Genomic DNA, 18,627 nt, shown 5'->3' on the forward strand with positions numbered 1-18,627 from the left:
AAGGGGAGACAGAAGCATGGAGAGACTAGATTTGTTAAATCAGTATCTTACGATGTTCGCAGTACAGCGTTAAGTGGCACAAAATAAATCTCAAAATTTAGCAGCGCTCGCAGTCGAGAGCGCCGTGCATGTGTCCCACCGCCGCCTTGGAACGAACTGCGACATCACAGGAACCATTAATTGGCGAACACTGGAAATTAGTGAAAGAACACCATCAGGCACGTGTTCTCGATCAAGTGTTGTGTCCAACGCAAGGCGTCAGTATACGTGTGGTACTGTACCAATTTACAACCGGTGTATAATGGTGGTCGTTTAAGTTACAAGGCATGTCACTATAAGCGTGGGTCACAGCGCGTGTCCCTGCGTTTCAGCGTTGCGCTTTTTGCCAACCCCCATGTAAACCAGGTCCTATCTTTGAACAGTGCTACGAACGCGGATTTCTTCGGCATCAACGAATTCAGAAGATTTGACGAGCACGACTCCTACCTGAAAACTCTTGGTGCTGTTGAGACCTCCAGAGTTCAGAGTTTGGGACCTGTGACTTGAACATAAGTGCTTCCCTGTCTAACAGAATGCCTCTTTGTTCGACGGTAGGTCTCTCTGGACCTCCTAGACGACAAGGCCACGTTCAACGAGAACATCGAGCGCCAGGAGATCAGCACTTTGGTGCGCACGCGTATGCAGGATCTGGGCCTGCCCGTTCAAGATTATGGTGCGTGTACATGCCTTCGAGGCTTCAACGCCGTTTTGATTTGCCCACGAGTATTCGCTCATAGATACGAAGCTGTATGTCTGAGCGAATGTGGCGCTCAGACATACAGCTTCGTTTAATGAAGCCCACGCCAGAAGTTAAGCAAATGCGTCATCGCCTATTAATAGGCTGCACTGGATGTATATTATAACCCAGGTGGTTATCGCAGAAAACGTTTGCGTAAAATTTCTTTCTGCGGACCATTCACACGAACTCGGCAAAAGCGGGTCTAGTCGGCCTGCTAGAATTTGCTGCAGGGTTCACCTGAACGCTGGCGAGCAAGGCTGAGCGGGTGCGTTGTCAGGTTGAGTCAACCCGCCTGCGAGAGGTAGATTGTGTCGGCTTTGAACGCTTAAGAGGTACATGCAAACGCAGTCTAGACGCGCCGGACACATTTAAATACTGAGAGCTTGCATATAGTTTCGGTAGGCTAACATGAAGCTCTGTTCGCACGCTGTTTCCTTGACTCGACATTCAACGTCGTTGCGACACCAGCCCAACAGAAACGAGCTAATGCAAAAACGATCCCGTAGAAGCCTGGCTTTTTTTTTTTTTACTCAACCGGCAAAATGACAAGACGGGCCAGTTGGTTGATGTCAGTCGTGAAGCATTTTTTTGGAAACGCTACAGCTGACACACACACAACGAGGGGTAACAAAACAAGAGACCGCTGTGCTGTCGTTTTCTTCTTTCGCTTCTTCCCCGATTGGTGTGTGTCAGTTATTTCACTTCTAAAATAATTCGCGACTCAACCCGCTCGCGTCAGGCTCGTGAAAACGAAAGATTAACGACTCTGCCAGCTCATGAATCGGCTTTCGAAAGATGCACGCGCGCTTTTTCTAAATGTGGCTAGGCGTAGCCGGGGGCTATCTTTCTTTCGGCAGTTTCAGCGCCTCCTTCTTGCAACAGAAGATAAAAATTACATTTACCATCCCCTGGGATGTTGTAATTGGGAAAATTATTCAACGCATCAAGGGCAAGAACATTAGACCGTTGCGTCAAAAAATAATTACTGGTTCCTATCCGCGCACAAACGTATTGTAATGGAGGGACCGTAATTTGCAACCACTCTTTCGATCGGTTTTGTTCTGTGATGCATCGGTTACTGTAGAGAGATTGAGGTACGGAATACTCGAATTACACCATTTTAACACGCTAGCGGTAGGAACCCGTGTCGCAGAAAATCCGGTGTCGGCGTCGGACGTCGTTTCCGTAAAACGATCTTAAAACCACACATACCCATGTCATCCATGTGACGCAAGGAATTTACAGAAATAATCGAATTCTTCAAGCTAAAATACGTGGAAAAATCGTAAACTACGACTTACACACAACCTACAGACATGATAGCTCTCGGATTGTAATTTGACTATACGAGAAAACATAATTATGTTGCGCGAAAACCCAAAGAAACCCCGTTTCCAGCCTTTCTACTATTCCCAGACCGGCCGCGGCGTCCACTATTTGCGCGCGCCAGGGTGCGGGTAGATTTCTTGGGGGCCATGGAGCGGCACGCTCGGTTCCTTGCAATCCCTCCAGCAGGCGTTCGCCTCCGCCGCATCGCGGCCCACGCAAGAGGCCGCGATTCCACCACAAAGCCCGCCTTCGTGCATAGCGTACCCGGCCAGCGTTTCCTGGTAAACATTACGGTTACATACGCTCCAGTTGCCGGAAGCGTGAGAAGCAGTCAGGGATATTTGAATGCTATCGCGTTCAACTCTTAAAGGCGAAGCTTAAGCGTCCTCCAAATTTTTTCTATGTTATACAGGAAACAATTAAGAAATAAACAACTGTAAAATAAATATAGGCATGAAAAAGTGACAATGAGACTAATAAAGATAACGCCGCAACGGAGAGTTCCCTCGATATCAGTCCATGACGCGAACCGAATGATGTATACACTTTGTAGTTCTCATATATTAGACCGAGAGCCCTTCTCGTGCTAAACGGATGCTAGGTCCAAGCACACAGCTCAGATCATAAGTGCGTCACCTCTTTTGCCCTTCGCCATTGGTCCACACGAACCGCAACCACACTCTCACAGGGATCGGTCACTCGGTGGGACGGAGGATCTGCGACGTATAGAATCGAACAGAAAAAAGTCCTTACAAAATGCTGCATCAGAAAGAACGGCAGGGTTAACCGATGTCCAAATTTAGAAGATGGAATCAGCATGCCTCCTGCCACTGCACTTCACTTGCAGTGAAAATATGAAAGTGTGTTAAAATAATAATAGTGAAGAAAAAACAATATGAACCAAAAAGAACACTTTTAAATGCCTGCAATGTGCATCTCACTCAGTTTAGTACAAATGCGTCTGCCTCTTGGTAAATCAGCCTGATGACTGAATGAACTTTTTTGTTTTCAGATGAGGTATCGGACAAGCGGCACAGTTTGTCGTATGTGATAATCAACCCAAACTGTGACCTACCGCTCGAAGAAGGTGACATCATGTAAGTCATACCATTGTTTGACTATTTGTTCGGCTTGCACATGACCAATGGTATATGCTTAGATAGTGTAGCATGTTCATGTGTTTGCCTACATAAGCTCTGAAGACTTCAGAGCCCGTATTCACAAAGGTTTTTTTATTCGTAAGTGCCCTTTGCGTTGATCGGCCTCTTTCATTAAATGTATGTCCAGCATCAGGATTGGCTAGAATTCTCTTACGAAGAATTCTAGCTTAAGAGGCTTTTGTGAGTACAGGCCCTGAGGTCTGCGCGGCTGCAATGCCATACTTATCTTATTCCAACAAATAGTGCGAGAGAACGTAATGGTTGCCGGTCATAGAAGACTACATCTAAATTTCTCCTTATAAAGCATAGTCGGCTTAAACACAAGTCGAGGGGGTAAACTGTGTGTTCCGTTTAACAGTAACTTTTCTGCACATAATGATTGATGCTGGATGGCAAAGTGGCGTCCTAATGATACTGTTCGACCTTTGTTTTTATAACTTTTTTTCACGAAAGCACTATTACATTTCATCAGCTCAAGGCAAGCATTTAGTTTCAGTTCTGCTTAGTTGTAAGTGTTCAGTATCTTTCGACCTGTCCAAGAATTCTTACATCAAGTTCAGGAAACCGGCCACGTCTCACTAAAGCATAACGACCTGGGTCTCAAGCTTAGGGAGAAGAACTAGTTCATTTCGTCGCCTTTCACACGCGCCTCAATCGGTCTTTGTCTCTTCCGTGGCTGCAGCTTTCTCATCCGCCCGAGCCCCATCTCGGGCAAGCGCATCTTCCTCAAGCACGGCTCAGTGCGCATCAAGACGCCGAGGCCCAGCCGCCGGGAGAACCCGTCGACGCGCGGCCGCTCCAAGCCCTCATTCCGGCTCAACTTCAGCGCGCACAAGTCGGACTCGCTGCCTGTCCAAGAGAACGGTGGCCTCAGCCCACCGAAACCACCGCAGGAGACTGCATTCGAGGTTGGTACACGCCTCTCCAGAGGCTTGTCTTTCTTCTTTTTGACTGGTGGAGACAAGCCTGCAGTATCAGTGGCCACATCTCCAATTCGCTATTATTCAGATGTATATTAAGCACAACCCGCCTCTATGAAATGAATGTGTGCGCTGCAGCAAATTATATCAAAGTAGCCCTTGACGCCGCATAGCACGGGCAGACGTACGTGTCTTAACGTTACGTGGCAGCTCCTTGAGTTGCGCCATCTATACCTGAGCCCTAACAGCGCTGGTAGTGCTTCGCGAGCAACGAAGGCACTCCTAGCCTTCCTCAGAGACACTGGCCGCGACCAGACACTTCATTTACTGGTATACTGTGCGATTGCGTATGTTGTGTGCGTACGATGTATGAATGTGTCATCTTATATGTCACCCTCGTCATCATGGGGTGTCATGCTAGCAGCAGCATGGCCATTCATGTTGCTCATGGTATTCATGATATCATCCTACTCATGGTGTAACATGATAGCATAGCCAGGCAAATATCTCCAGCGTCCATGACAGTGTTTCTCTGTCCAACAAGTGATACCGTTATCCTGAACGACTTTAGCAGATAATAACCACACGCAATCTCATGACACCTAAAGTGTTACCATTGCTAATATTAATATCTGAAAATTTTGACTTAGTATGTTTGTATGTGGCATGTGTGTGAGTATGTATGCAGAAATGGGTAGTTTAATTTCTCAACATAGCCCGATCTATTGTAGCCTACCTTCGCATCTATCTGCAGTTATTAAAGGGTTCCTGAACCATTCCTCGGGCTTGGAGAAATAACGCAGTCTGAGGGTAGCATACGCTGCTGTGAACATCTCACCCAAGTTATGCTGTCGTACGCGGTGCGTGGAGCTGGCAAGTGGATCGCGAAGTCACCTTTCTCTCAAACGCTCTCTTTTCAACAAACGGTCCTGTCCTCGCTCTCTTCTAGACGCTCTATTTCGTCATCGAACGCGCTATTTCATCATTCCCTTTATTGGCCGATAGCTGACATCAAGCTGCGGTCGGCTACATGGCGTAGATACCGCGGCCGCAGCGAGGTGACGCCACGAGTCCACTGGCTAAGCGCACTGCGGCTTGCTGAGGACAACAGCATTTGGCTTATGTTTAGCGCGTCGTAGGCTCCAAAGGCGGGAGTCGTGGCGTCTAGGATAACATCCGAAATTAAATTTGAACTGCGCGCCGCGGTTGATCGAGCGTTGTGGACACGCCCCACTGCGCCTTATTAGCCTCGAGCTCCACCACTGGAAAAGCTGGCGCCACCGTCGGCGTGACGTGTGAGGAGGGATCACGTGGACATAGCGGCCGCGTCGGCTGCTTCGGGCGCGCCGAAGCGAGCTGAAAACGAGTTTAAATTCCTTCGTACGCTGCGGTCCTCATTTAGTGGCGAAATTTTCCCACTTCGAGTGTCTCCGTTACAACGCTTCAAAGCATTACAATAGGTAGTGGCTGCCTTTGAAGGCGCGCAACATATATGGTAGGCTACTGCTCGGTTCCGCAGGGCCGGACGCACGTAACGGAGGCCGGTGTCAGCCTTATTCACACGTAGCCGCAGGACAAGAAGCTGCGTGAAGCTTGGCTCGCGAAACATAAAACCGGCAAACAGTCATCGGCTACAACTCGGATATGCAGGAAGCACAGACGCGAGGAAGATTTCTGCTACGTCGCCCGGTCTGCGGTGTTCTGAAAACGCGCACTGAGACGCTCGCCCGAGTCCGCTGCCCGACTAATGTCATGACGGTTTGGTCTATGAACTTGTCGATGCTATAGATACGCGCAAGTTCAGTGGAGTGGAAAGGCAGCGGTAAGAAGCACTTTTAAAAAAAGCATGGTATATGGTCATGTTTGTGTTATGAATTAATGCACTGGATTACAAAAAAGGAACAGCGGGAAATCGCACGCTGAGAACACCGATAAAGATACAGTGCGACGCAACTCGAAAAATAATATTGAAAGGTCAAAGAATTTAGAAGAAAAAAAAGATTGAATCGTCGCGACGGGACATCACAGGCGTGGAAGTCTTTACAATTAAATTCTTTTTGAACAGCTCTAATAGCGCCCACGCAACAATGGTTGCTTGTTTACTGTCAAATGCTCATATTCTGCGGCCTAAAGCTCATGGCACGGTGCGAAAACGCGCGCGCGGAGAAAGCGAAACAGTGCGCGGACAAGCATGCAGACGCGCAGTCGGTCGCTGCGAATCTGCGCGATCGCTGCATTGAGGCTTCGTTCTATTACGCTCCATTTAGTTATACAAACACTATAAGAACATATTTCACATAGTTTGCTCTCAGCGTCTACCTACCTTTCACGCAAGAAGCCGGTTCGGGAGACTCCATCGCGGCGACCGCGCGCAGTGGCGTTCACTGTACGTATTTGGTAAGGAGATAGCGTCTGTAAACGATTGTGTGCTTTCAGTTTGCCCAAGAGTATTGTTTAGACAGTAAGAAACTTCTCTCGTTTCGAAAGTACTTATAGAAATGTCCGGGAGAGCTCGCGCGTGGTGTTTTCAGTGAGCGCTGACAGCAAAATCTATGAGGAGCGCGCCGCATGATCCCTCATACTACGCCAGCGAGGCGCTTCCGATAGATGGCGACTCCGTAACTCCTCGCCGCCAATACCCTTCGCAGAGCAAGGCATTGAAGAAGGAGCGGGAGCACAGCGGAGGCGGTGTTTGATTGACAATAACTCCGCTTCTGCTGAAGGCATTGAAGTACTTTTTACGGCAAAGTGTTTCTGAAATAGCCTATTTTCATTTCAAATGTATTTCTCCACTTCGATAAAATGTGGTTCAGGGCCCTTTAAAGAAAAAAAGTATTTAAATCTTGTTCGCTCTCAAGAGCGAATCGTCTCGTAATTTTTCTTACTCTTGGGCTGACTCTGTTACTCTCTTCTCTCCGTCTCTCTCAGCAGTCGGAATGCAGTGTCCACGTGACGGCCGCGACTCCTTCGTCGACGGGCCAAGGGACGATCGTATGACGCCAGCTGAGGTTCCCTCTGGCATGGAGGGCACGCCACAGGGTCAACTGAAGAGCTTCACCCCCTCGTCACAGGAAGAAGACGCGCGTCCACCAGCCGCGCACGCCACAGCTGAACTTCAAGCTGCAGGCGGGCTCGCAGAGCAACCGCGTCGCATGTCGCAAGTTCGACGAACGCCGCCTTCGGCAGTGCGCGACACGCCGCGTGCCTGCCACGGTCTAGCGCGCTTGAGTTGCGCTCTGCGCATGGCCATAACCAGTCGAGCGCAAACCCCTAATTCCAGAAACACGCACGCGAAAAGCAACGCATGCGCCCCAAGGCGTCGATGGTGTGGTTTTCAAAGAGCTTCTGAGCGTTTCCAAGCGCCCCGCAGGTCCTTTGCTTGCACTGTTCTTCCTGAGCCTGACGGCAGGGACAGTACCAGTGTGACACTGGAACCGCGCGTGCCAGCCGAACTCAAAACCTCTTGTCGGGCACTTTTGTCTCGTACGCGTACGTCTTCAGCAGTCTTCACTTTGCTTTGCCGCCCGCGAGAGGCGCGTTTGCTGAGGCACCGCGCGCGCTCGTTGACCAGAGTGCCATATAGTGCCAGCATTATGGTGCGGCCTGCCGGCGCCGTTGTTTCAAGACGGGTGAGCTTCAGTGAGAACCTTTGCGATGCCTTCTTGGCACCATGGGAGGCATAAAGCTCCCGTCCCACCGCCCGACACTACTGTGCTTCAGCGCTGCGTTGTCTAGGGCGAGCTCGCAGCTTCTCTGGCCACTTGCGAAATATTTGTGGCGTGGCATCGAGTTCTAACATCAGCCATTTCTCGAGGCAAGGCGAGCTAAGCAATCCAATTGAAATAAACGCACATAAGACAACGCTGTAAGCATGCACTTTGTGCACTTCCGCCACCTGTGACGTTTTCAACTGTGATTGGTCGCGACTTCAGCGAATGTAATTTGAATGCTGTATGAAATACCTTAATCAAAAATGAACTACTTTCTTCAAAAGTACTTCGCTCTCAGCAGAGAAGTTGCGTGTTATATCACTGCGCGACGTCATATCCCTGAGACTTCTATTTAGCTATTGTGTCAGCGTCAAGTCTTACGTGAAATCTCGTGGCTTTGATCGTAATGAGCGTCGGACTGAAAATACTCGTGATTGACCCCGAATTGCCGAGTGAAGATTGTTTCAAGATCTCCAGAAATTGTTTCAGCAGACACTACATTGTATAGAACAATATACATTGCGCTAGTGCTTTATTTGAACACATATATACATTTAACAGGAAAGGGAAAGCTAGGAGGAGGCTGGCAACTGCCACCGGAAGGGGCCCTACGCCTGCCTACTCTTCGGAAGGGAGGTGCTTTATGGCCATACCTGGCCTTTGCAACGTAAGGGTTCATGCGCCATTATCATACAGATATGCTTAATGGAGCAATGGAACATTTTGTTTTATTCTGTGTGTCTATGTACATGGCTTCTTTGATTGTTTTAAGCTTGAATGGGAGTTGGGCAATTTTCTCTGGCCCATCACAAAATACTGCAGTACTTTATGCGTGAAAGGCCAGCTTTCGTGATAATTTGTGTTGGAAAATATGATAGCATGTCTTCTACTTTTCTTTTGTGCCCTCTGCACTCAGTACTTCGAGCAGGCGCAGAGATTTGGAGAAGAAAGTAGAGGGGAGAGGCGGAGGCATGCGGAAGAAAGACGCTGCTTACACATGAAATATGGCTGCATTCGTACGGCTGCGTCAACCACCATTCATGAGTTGCAAGAGATTTCACAGTAGCGTTTACTTGTCAGTGGTGACGCTCGCAACAGAGTAAAACATGGCTGCTTCACAAGCGTCATCCGACAGAAAACGTCGCTCATCAAGGCAACCACGCTAAATCCTGCTGCGAGTATGCTTGCCCAACTGTGGCTAGACTAGCCACTTCAGATTTTGGCCACTTCATCGTGTGTTTACTTGTGATGCCGAGGTCTTGGCTTTGTTTTTAAGCCCTGTACATTGTCACGTTCCTCTGGTAGAGAGCAGTTGTGATCGAGACATTACCTCCTTTGTGTCGCATATGAGAGCCCGCTTGTATACTCACAGCCGTTTTGGGAGTTAATGGGACGAATAGGATGGTCGTTGCTAAATACACCAGCGAATTATGCTGCAGTGTCGTTGTCTATACGCGACGCAAACCACATGTGTGAGCGCCTTTTCTTGCCGCCATTATTTATGTTACGCAATTAAATGGCGCCTTTGTGATATGTGGCTTGTGAGGGTAAAAAGGCTAAAACATGCTGATGTGATGAGTCCTTCTGTAAATATACGCGTTGTTCGATACAAAGGTAGCCAGTGAATGAAACGTTATGTTACGCACAGCCTTTGCATCTTTCGATAGCGTCACTCAGCCTGCCTTGTGTATAAGTGATACAGTTACTCGGTGCTTGCTGGAGCGAAACGTGTAGTGACAAATCCGTATTTGTTGTTGCATCTTGTGCTCGCGTTGTATTTCAGCTCCTTGTTTACACTGTTCGTAAGATGCCATCTTAGCTGTAGTCATGCTGTGAAAACAAAACCTGTTCGCCCGAACATTCATTTTTTCATGGACATTTCCAGCGCAAAACGGCAGACGTTCATCTTGCCTACGTACTGTAATGCCGCCACGTTTTGATTGTGTGCGCTTTCCTCGACGTAAATGAAGCAGTCGAGAAGCGAGGCACAAAGAAGTTTGCTGCACCTTGTACTGAAATGAATTCGTTTCTTTAAGAAAATGTTTTGTAACGGTTTGCTTAACTTCTTTGCGCCGAAGCAGGGATGTACCTATTTTAAATTAAGAGAAGTGTAACTGTTTTGCAGCGCTGGAAAGAACCTACGAATATACTTTGACCAACGTCTTCTGAGAGCCCCAAAATCTCACCAGTTCCCCTCCTTTAGCACCCACGGCTCGAGAAACAACATTTGCGAATGAAGTCCTATTCTTTTTCCGTCACGCTGATCCCTGCCTGTGGGATGTTGCTTTCACCATTCGGCTGGGCGGTCCCTTACTTTCATGACGAGAATGAAACAATCTTCTGCGTCCAAGCAAATGTGGTCTCGATGACCTTCCTGCGTTAGTTCAGGCACCGCTAATATTATGCTTCGAATTTAAAGTACAATGATTCACGACATAAAATTATGTCCCGAGTTTTCAACACGCACAGTTGTAGACATCGTGCGGAAGGTGGCGCCAAGTGACTTGCACCTGGTCCTGTAAATTTTGTTTCAATTCACGCTCATTCAGCTTGCCGAAAAAAATTTTCAACTCAACAGACCCACCCTAACTCTTATAGCGCACGATATCCTCCATTCTCCTGGTAGCATAAAACAGTTTTACAAAATTTAACTGACGTCGATTTTTTAGGTCCGAAGAGGCAACCTGTTCGAATGACTAGTATGTGACGGGAAGCTTTTCTTGTGTGATTTTATTACTCCTTTCTCGTCGCCCAAAAACCCAAGTTTCAGACTTGCGGCGCAAACTGTTGTGCAATGGTGTCGTAAATTTCGTACCCTGGAGAGGAAGTCGCGCAGTTCAGCCTCAGAACAAAGCACCTAGTTGTGTGCGCCGCATCACTTTTCACAATCTTTCCAACTGCACACGCACGACACTTACGAGGACACTTGTCATCACTTCGAAACACGCTGACTGCCCAGCCTGCAGTTGACGCGTATTTTCTATCCCGCGTTTTCCTCGTTCGCATTTCCTGGCGATGCGAACCAGCGTTGTCCTTTGCCCTTTTACCGATGCAGCGCCACGCGAGTCTGCACGAAGCATCAATCCCCCTCGTGTTTTTTCAAACGTGCATTCTAAGACGTTCTTCAAGACTACGGTACGCATCTGTAGACGATAGTCAAAAACTTAAAGTGTTTGCTTTCCTGCGTGTTCATTCATTCTTATAGCCGCAGAAAGGCTTTATTCTTTCTCTAAAAATTATCCGACACATCGCGTTTTCGTACAGACATCCTCTTAGTATTTAAGCACACGTAGACGACGTGTATGCTATAGTGTCTAACAAATCTCACGCATCCACTTATGGTCACACCCTTGTACTGGCACTACTTTTTATTAACCTTCATGCTCCTCATACCCTTCTCTATCATGATAGCCTTATGGCACTGTGCGAAGCCAGGTAATTAATTCTTTGAGCGACGTCAATAACCATATCGGGCAGAGGCGATAGTCACGAGTCTAGAGAGGTGAACGCTTGTCAAATATCCGTTAGTCAAAGGGTCAGTGCTTAAGCTGTGGTCTGAAAGTATACTTAAGGCAGGTGAAGGGAACAATCAACTATTACGAAGTTTCTTTCTGCAAAAAAAAAAACAACCACATATATTGAGGATGCGCGCACGCGCGTTTCCTTTAGTTATCGGTGTCGCCGTCATCGCGTTGTTCGGTTGTGTTCTTTTACACATAAAGTGTTCACAGAGAGTCAGCGCGTTATTACGTTGACTTCTAGGTACTACGTCACATGGAATAAGTTAGTCACTATTTAAGTTATCCACGTTTTAGTTTACCGTGCGTAGTCAGAACACCCCACGCTCGTTTTTGAAAGCCGCGTTCGAAACACACCCCCATTGTACTTTCTCGTGCCTATTGTTTCTCAGGGCAAGGGATGTTGTGAAATACTCTTAACGAAGCGCTTGTTATTTACATACTGAATGAGAAAGGTGCATAGGAAGAGCGAGAAGTTCTCTGTCACTTTCGTTGCTCCGACTGTTTGTGCACTGAGGTAAACATAAACAGAATGAACAACGTCGTAATACGGCTGGATAAGATCATGTGACGGGGATCGAGTGTTTAGCGTGGCAAGCACTCTGGACAAAAAAGGTACACGAATGAGTATGGTGTTCATATTGTCAGGATTTAACTTTTTCGGCTTTGATTTGTTTCTTCCTTTCTGCTTTCTCTTCTCTTTTTTTGTTAAATTTTTATCAGAGTCGATAATTGCTAACTTGGGTTGAAGATTGGGCGAGTTGGTATTGCAATCTAAAACTTATAAAGCGCAAGAGGGAAAGGAAGAAACAAGCCGAGCCAGACAGAAGGAACAGCGCTCTGTTCCTTCTTCTGGCCGGCTCGGCTTGTTTCTTTCTTTCCATTTTGCGCTGTACCAGTTTTAGATCATTGTTAAAATATTGCCGTCTACTACAAATGAGCTTAGCATGCCAGGCACTTCAGGGAGCAGGTTCTGAGTTGTTTTGTTTAAGGCAGTGTTCAATTTCAGTTATGTGCGCATTTTCTGCATTCGTTCAGCTGTTCATGCCGACCAAAATATGACGAGCTTTTGTACATGCCAACCCGCTACTGTTCAGAAATGATGATGTTAAGCAAGTTCCACGACCCCCTGTGCGCACTCGAATGTGACGCCGCAATTCGCACGTCCTGTTTAAGAATCAAACACACAACGTGGTGCTTGATTCTACATAAACGGCATCCAATGCTAGACACAGGCTATGCCTGCCGCGCTTCCCTTTCATTTTTTGTTATTTCTGCGAAGCATAGCTTGGGGGGGGGGGGGGGGGCATCAGCGTAATCTAAGGAACGACATGTTATGTGACCCGCAGGCTTTGAATTCATATATAGAAGGTGTGCAGTGGTACAGCAGTCCTGCAATCGGCATGGCTCAGCTGTCACAGTGCTGCAACGTTCCACTGCGAGACGGCGTATATTTCATTTCGCCAAAAAAAAAAAAAAGATCCGCTTCCCAAAAGCATTCTTGAAAGTTTCCTGATACTTTTAGACATAACAAGCCGTTCTGCCTTCAGTTAACAAATTATTTATGTATTTATTATTGTGTACCCACTACCTCAGCGAACCCGCTCTTTCCCGTACTCTCACTTCCTGGTGTGTTCTCATTGCGTTAAGGCCGCAGTGCGGTATAGTAAATATATCTGCACGTTAGTGCAATGTTGTTCACTGACTGAGTGATTGCTTGGTCGGCTGCGTTCTGGGATGGATAGTTGTGATATTTGAAATCGATGGTCAGAGCCGGAAGTCTTTCTGCCTGTTCACTTGTTACCTGAGATTCGTTTCTGTCAAAAGAACCGATGTCAGGGCACGTTGGTATTTGATGGAATCGTGAGAAAGGCAGCACAGCATACACGAGGGCGATGAAAAAAACGCGAAATGGCCACTGGTAGTGCCACTCTGATGATTCGTTTGAGTGCCCCCTTAATTCTGATCTTCAGCGTTGATGCGTGTACAGTAACTGCCAATGGTTCACGATAATACGCACAAAAATTGCCGTGGAACCCCATCCAACATACCTTGTGGTCGAAGGTACCGTAAGCTTAGCTGTCGCGATAATTTTTGTGTCAGTCGTCGTGGTATTGCTGAATTGCAGTTTCAGATTAACGCTGCAAATTGGCCTGATACCTACAGCATGGCACCATTATGCCCGTCAGCTTCACATACTTACCTACGATGCTGATAGGCTAATGAGAAGTTGTAAAAAAATATGTTTTCGAGTTGTTTTTATTACGCGTTGAAAAAAAAAATAAACGTCATGGAAGTTGCTGTGTGTGGTGCCTGCAGATTTTATATTTCCTTGCAGAGCATCGCACTACTGTACACACGAATGAGTCTGGTTTGTTCGTTGAACTAGATGGAAGCTCACAATATGAACACGGTGTGGTATAATCCTTTGGATCTTGACTGTGAACGAACCATCAACGGACCAGACGTTTCGGATCGCGAAGGTTCTGAGACAATTGAGCTACATATGTGATGGGTATGCAGTTGAGCGCTTGTAATGCGGAGCTCGGTGGGTGGGTGGGTGTGTCTGTGAGTGTGTGCGCGCGCAATAGACGTAGTGTGCATATATTCCTGTGCGTGAGAGTCTGCATGTCGACGGCAGACCCGGCGCTTTGTGCGCTGCATTTTTTCACACCAAGCATGTGTCGACTTTTGCCTTGTGCTACCTAAATGACTATTTTTGGCCACCCTCCGATAGAGTGAGATTGAGAGATATTATCATATCATGTACTGACTATGTATCATGTTTCCATGTGTACAATAAAACATTTTGATACACCTTACGTTCAGTTTTTATACACGTGTTTTATTTCAATATCGGCTTAGTGCTGCCCGCCCCTCTACAGAATTTACCATCGGCCACAAAACTTTACGGGACATGGTTTCCACGACAGCTACGGAAGGGGGGAGTGCTACCAAGACAGGGTTGGGGAGGGGGAGTTGGGAGAGAGAGAGAGAGAGAACTTATTATGCCACTTCTTTCTTATCTGGACATCGTGATCAGCCGAATGTATTTCCTCTTATTCGCCTGTGTGTGTGATGATCATCATCGTGGGCTGCGCTATGTCTTCACCGTGTCTATCGGTGCGAATAAAAGGCTGTACTAACTATTGCCCCAGTATATATCGTGAGGCGGAAATGGCTATATGGGGCTAATTACCGTGATAGCATATGCGAGTTCGTTATATATATTTAGGCGGTAACAGCGCTAACGACACGAGCACAGATGCATGCATAATGGGAAACGACACGTAGCGTTAACAACTTATTTATTGTTGCGACAGACAAATAGCCAAATACGCTAGAACGCATCGTCAAAAGCATAAAAACTCAACAAAAACATAGAAGGAAGAGGCTGCTTGATTATCGTTACACATTGGTTCATCCGCAAGGGTAAGTACGTCTGGTCATAATTATATTGGTTAATTTAGCAAATAAACATGCAATTTCCTCGTCAGGTATCGAAACAGATGGTGTACTGACACGTTTCTCTGTAAATATGTACTGTATTGGCTTCGATCACTTCCCACTCACCGCGGCAGCCCAGTGGCAATGGCGGTGCGCTGCTGGGTTCGAGGTAGTGGGTTCGATCCCGCCTTCAGCGGCCGCATTCCGATGGAGTCGAATAAAAAAAAAAGAACTCTAGGGTACCGTGCGTGGGTGCACGATAATGAACTTCAGGTGGTCAAAAGTAATCCGGAGCCGCGTGCCTCATTATCAAATTGTGCGTTTGGCACATAAAAGTCCGTAATTTGATTAAATTTAATGGATTATTTCCCGCGTCACTTGGTTGCTGTTTTGCTGCTAAAACTTCACATTTTTCAAATTTAGGTCGGCATCCGCACCTCCTACAATGAACTTCCACACATATGGCCACTGGCATGTTCCTCTGCGAAGGAGTTAAGCGTATCGGCCACAACTGTGCGGTTCAAAACACGCTACACGTGAGGTAAACGGCTATCGGCGCGCCGACCTCCAATATTGTCCCCGAGTGGCCCATCGTCCTAGCCGACAGCGTGCATACTCTCCAGGCCTGCTAACATGTGGAAACGTTTCTGCAAAGCATAAGCGCAGGTCGAGGCAGTCGAACGGAACAATTCTTTTTTTCTTGTGTTGGGCAAGCTCGAGAAGCTCTTCGTATACGACGGGCTGCACGCTCTTGCCGCTGAGACGGCCGCCATAGACGCGTGCTCGCTGACTTCGTTCGTTGAAGACGTTCGGACTAGGCAAGCTGGTGAACCATTGGTCAATGGACAACAGGCGTAAGGACATTCCTTTTTTTCTTTTGTTTGTCTGTCTTTATGTTTGTGCAGCCTATCCGGCATTTGGCAACATACGTCTCGCGCAGGAGGAAGAGAGACGGGAGGGGATGTTTGAGGAATTTTGCGAGATGTTTGGCTCATCCTGGGAGCGTGTTTGGGGGGGGGGGGGGGGGGGGGGGGGGGGGGGGGGGAGGTATAAAGTGGCCGCATTTCCATGAGGGTGAAATCCAAAAAACGCCCGTTTATCGCGAATTGGATGCCCGTTAAAGAACCCCAGGTAGTTGAAACTCTTGCTTTTGGCACGTTAAGCCCAAGTGTTTAATTTTAATTTAATAGGTGGTTTTCATAGATGATTGACGGCATCGTGGCAGCCATCATAGGGTACTAGTTCGCCGAGAAGCTGCGCGAACAAGAGGTAACCCTATTTTCTATAACAGCTTTAATAAATTTAAATTCTGGAATTTTACGTGTCAGAACCACGATCTGATTATGAGACAAGCCATAACGGGAGACTCCGGATTGATTTTGACCACCTAGGGTTCTTTGACGTGCACCCAATGCACGGTACATGGGCGTTTTTTGCATTTCGCGCCCATCGAAATGCGGCCACCTTGGCGGGGATTGAATCCCACGACCTTGTGCTTAGCAGCGTGCAACGCCATAGCCACTAAGCGGGTGCTATAACAGCATAGATGATTTGCATATATGGTTGACATCATCGTGACTGCCATCAAAAGGCACTAGCTCGTCGAGAAGCTGTGCAAACATAAAAGAAGCATGACAGCACGACAGGTGCGTCTTGCACCGACCGATATATCGATATCAGTGTTAATGCCGTGAAAAACGGTCACTGTGAAAAAGGAAGAACGATGTACCCGTCATGATACGGTGCACTGACGTCATCGTGGCCGCCATGTTTGCGGACTAGCACGGTGCGAAGTTTTGTACGTGACGTCACCTGCAAACTATCCATAGCCTCCATAGTCCCGAGAAGTATACATGCTATACTCGCGGATGACCTCCTGCGGCAATGAAGGCAAAAATTATGGAAGCAAAACGCACACAGGAGCGCTCCTGAAAAAGGTCCTACAATCTTACCCGCATTAGCTTAAGCTGGGGAAGACGAAACACAAACATACTGTTTACAATAGCACACAAGATACAACGCTGGGTGTCACGTTTGACTTGCCTTTTCACTTTTGTTCTTCCGTGTTTGCAAAAATGCGAAACCAGCGCGCGTGTCAGATACGCTAATCAGTACATATATTGAGAAACCAAAAGCGCTGTCAAACGCTGCCGGAATACTTGGCGCAGTAACACACGTGCAGACGCTCCGCGCGCGTAGATTTCCAGAAAGTTGACAAAAGCGGACAACAGAAAGTTGTCCGGTTTTACCCTACAGCCTAAGTCAACTGCAAACAGCGCTTGTTCCAGCTTTTGGCGTTTGAGACCGATATACGGCCGGGTCATGCGGTCACCGTGATGTTCCCAAGCACTGGCCCTGCTTCGAACACTGCGAATACGAACAAGCGGTAGGTCATCGGACGCATACCATCTTATTACAAAAAATTATGGGGTTTTACATGCCAAAACCACGATCTCATTATTAGGCACGCCACAGTGGAGGACTGTGGAATAATTTAAGTACACGGCGGCTTTCGCATTTCGCCCCCGTCGAAATGCGGCCGCCGTGGTCGGGATTCGATTCCGCGATCTCGTGCTTAGCAGCCCAACACCATAGCCACTAAGCAGCCACGGCGGGTAAAACATAACATGTATCGGCGAACGAAAGAGAAAGGTGCACTCCAACTCAAACTAAACTTTGCTTTATCCCTCACACGAGAACTGACCAGCTTACGAAACAGTTTTTCGCCTCCCTTTATAAGTGAAGGATATGCGTGCTTAGCTTCTGAAATGACAACAGACATTACTATGCAATCTACTGCGACACGAACCGCAGCGCACACTTACCGCAAAAGCAGTCAGCAGTGTAGCAACGCCGCGCACCTTTCGGAGAGGCCTGCAACGTTTGCCTTCACCTTCCGACACGCTTGGGAGGCATTCTCTCTGATGCGGCTCGCCGAACGGACACGCATAGCGCAACACCGCGATTCCTTGCCACAATCCAGAAACTTGAGCGCGGCATTAAGCGAAAGTGCCGCGGTGGTAGCCATGCTTTTATTTATTTGAAGAGCTTCAAATGGTTTAGAATGGGTATTTAAAAAATTAACCGGGAGTACTAAAAACTACCGCGCACTCTGACGTTTTTATCACGTGTTGGGCCGCCACAACGGATTCAATCGCGTTGCGGCATGCTCCCTCCTATTACTTCCTTCCTCCATGGCAATAACACATAATCATCATCATCAGCAGCAACAGGCTATTTATGCCCACTGCAGAACGAAGCTCTCCTATCCATCTCCAACTGCCCTAATCGTGCGTCAGGTGTGGATAGGTGTGCGTTAGGTGTGGACTGAATTGGCTAGATAAGACCGCCTAAATAAGAGAAATAGGCTTGCGCTCATTGAGACGTCACGTAGGGAGGCCGATAACCCCATATTCCAATACACGACGCGAACGATGCGTGGTTATCTTTCAAAAGCATGGTTTTCAATTAGAACAGGAGCAGCCGGTGCCCGCCTAAACACGCCAGCATCTTCAATTAATTAATTAATATATGGTGTTTCACGTGCCAAAACCACTTCCTGATTATGAGGCACGCCGTAGTGGAGGACTCCGGAAATTTAGACCACCCGGGGATCTTTAACGTGCACCTAAATCTAAGTGCACGGGTGTTTTCGCATTTCGCCCCCATCCAAATGCGGCCGCCGTGGCCGGGATTCGATCCCGCGACCTCGTGCTCAGCAGCCCAACACCATAGCCACTGAGCAACCACGGCGGGTCCCCGCAT

The 18,627-nt window shown here is 47.6% G+C and overlaps 1 protein-coding gene across 2 annotated transcripts in view; it reads left to right on the plus strand.

Moving 5' to 3' along the window:
- Positions 1–11,526, plus strand: part of SLO2 (slowpoke 2) — a 66,982-nt gene extending 55,456 nt beyond the window's left edge. For both annotated transcript variants that reach the window (XM_075689059.1, XM_075689069.1), the window contains exons 19-22: positions 595–712; positions 3,120–3,204; positions 3,950–4,175; positions 7,116–11,526. In XM_075689059.1, the coding sequence (XP_075545174.1) occupies positions 595–712; positions 3,120–3,204; positions 3,950–4,175; positions 7,116–7,184 (498 nt within the window). In that variant the 3' untranslated portion in view covers positions 7,185–11,526. The remainder of the gene's footprint in view (positions 1–594; positions 713–3,119; positions 3,205–3,949; positions 4,176–7,115) is intronic.
- The last annotated feature ends 7,101 nt before the right edge of the window (positions 11,527–18,627 follow it).

Source organism: Dermacentor variabilis, chromosome 1, assembly GCF_050947875.1.
Source record: "Dermacentor variabilis isolate Ectoservices chromosome 1, ASM5094787v1, whole genome shotgun sequence".
Classification (NCBI taxonomy): Eukaryota; Metazoa; Arthropoda; class Arachnida; order Ixodida; family Ixodidae; genus Dermacentor; species Dermacentor variabilis.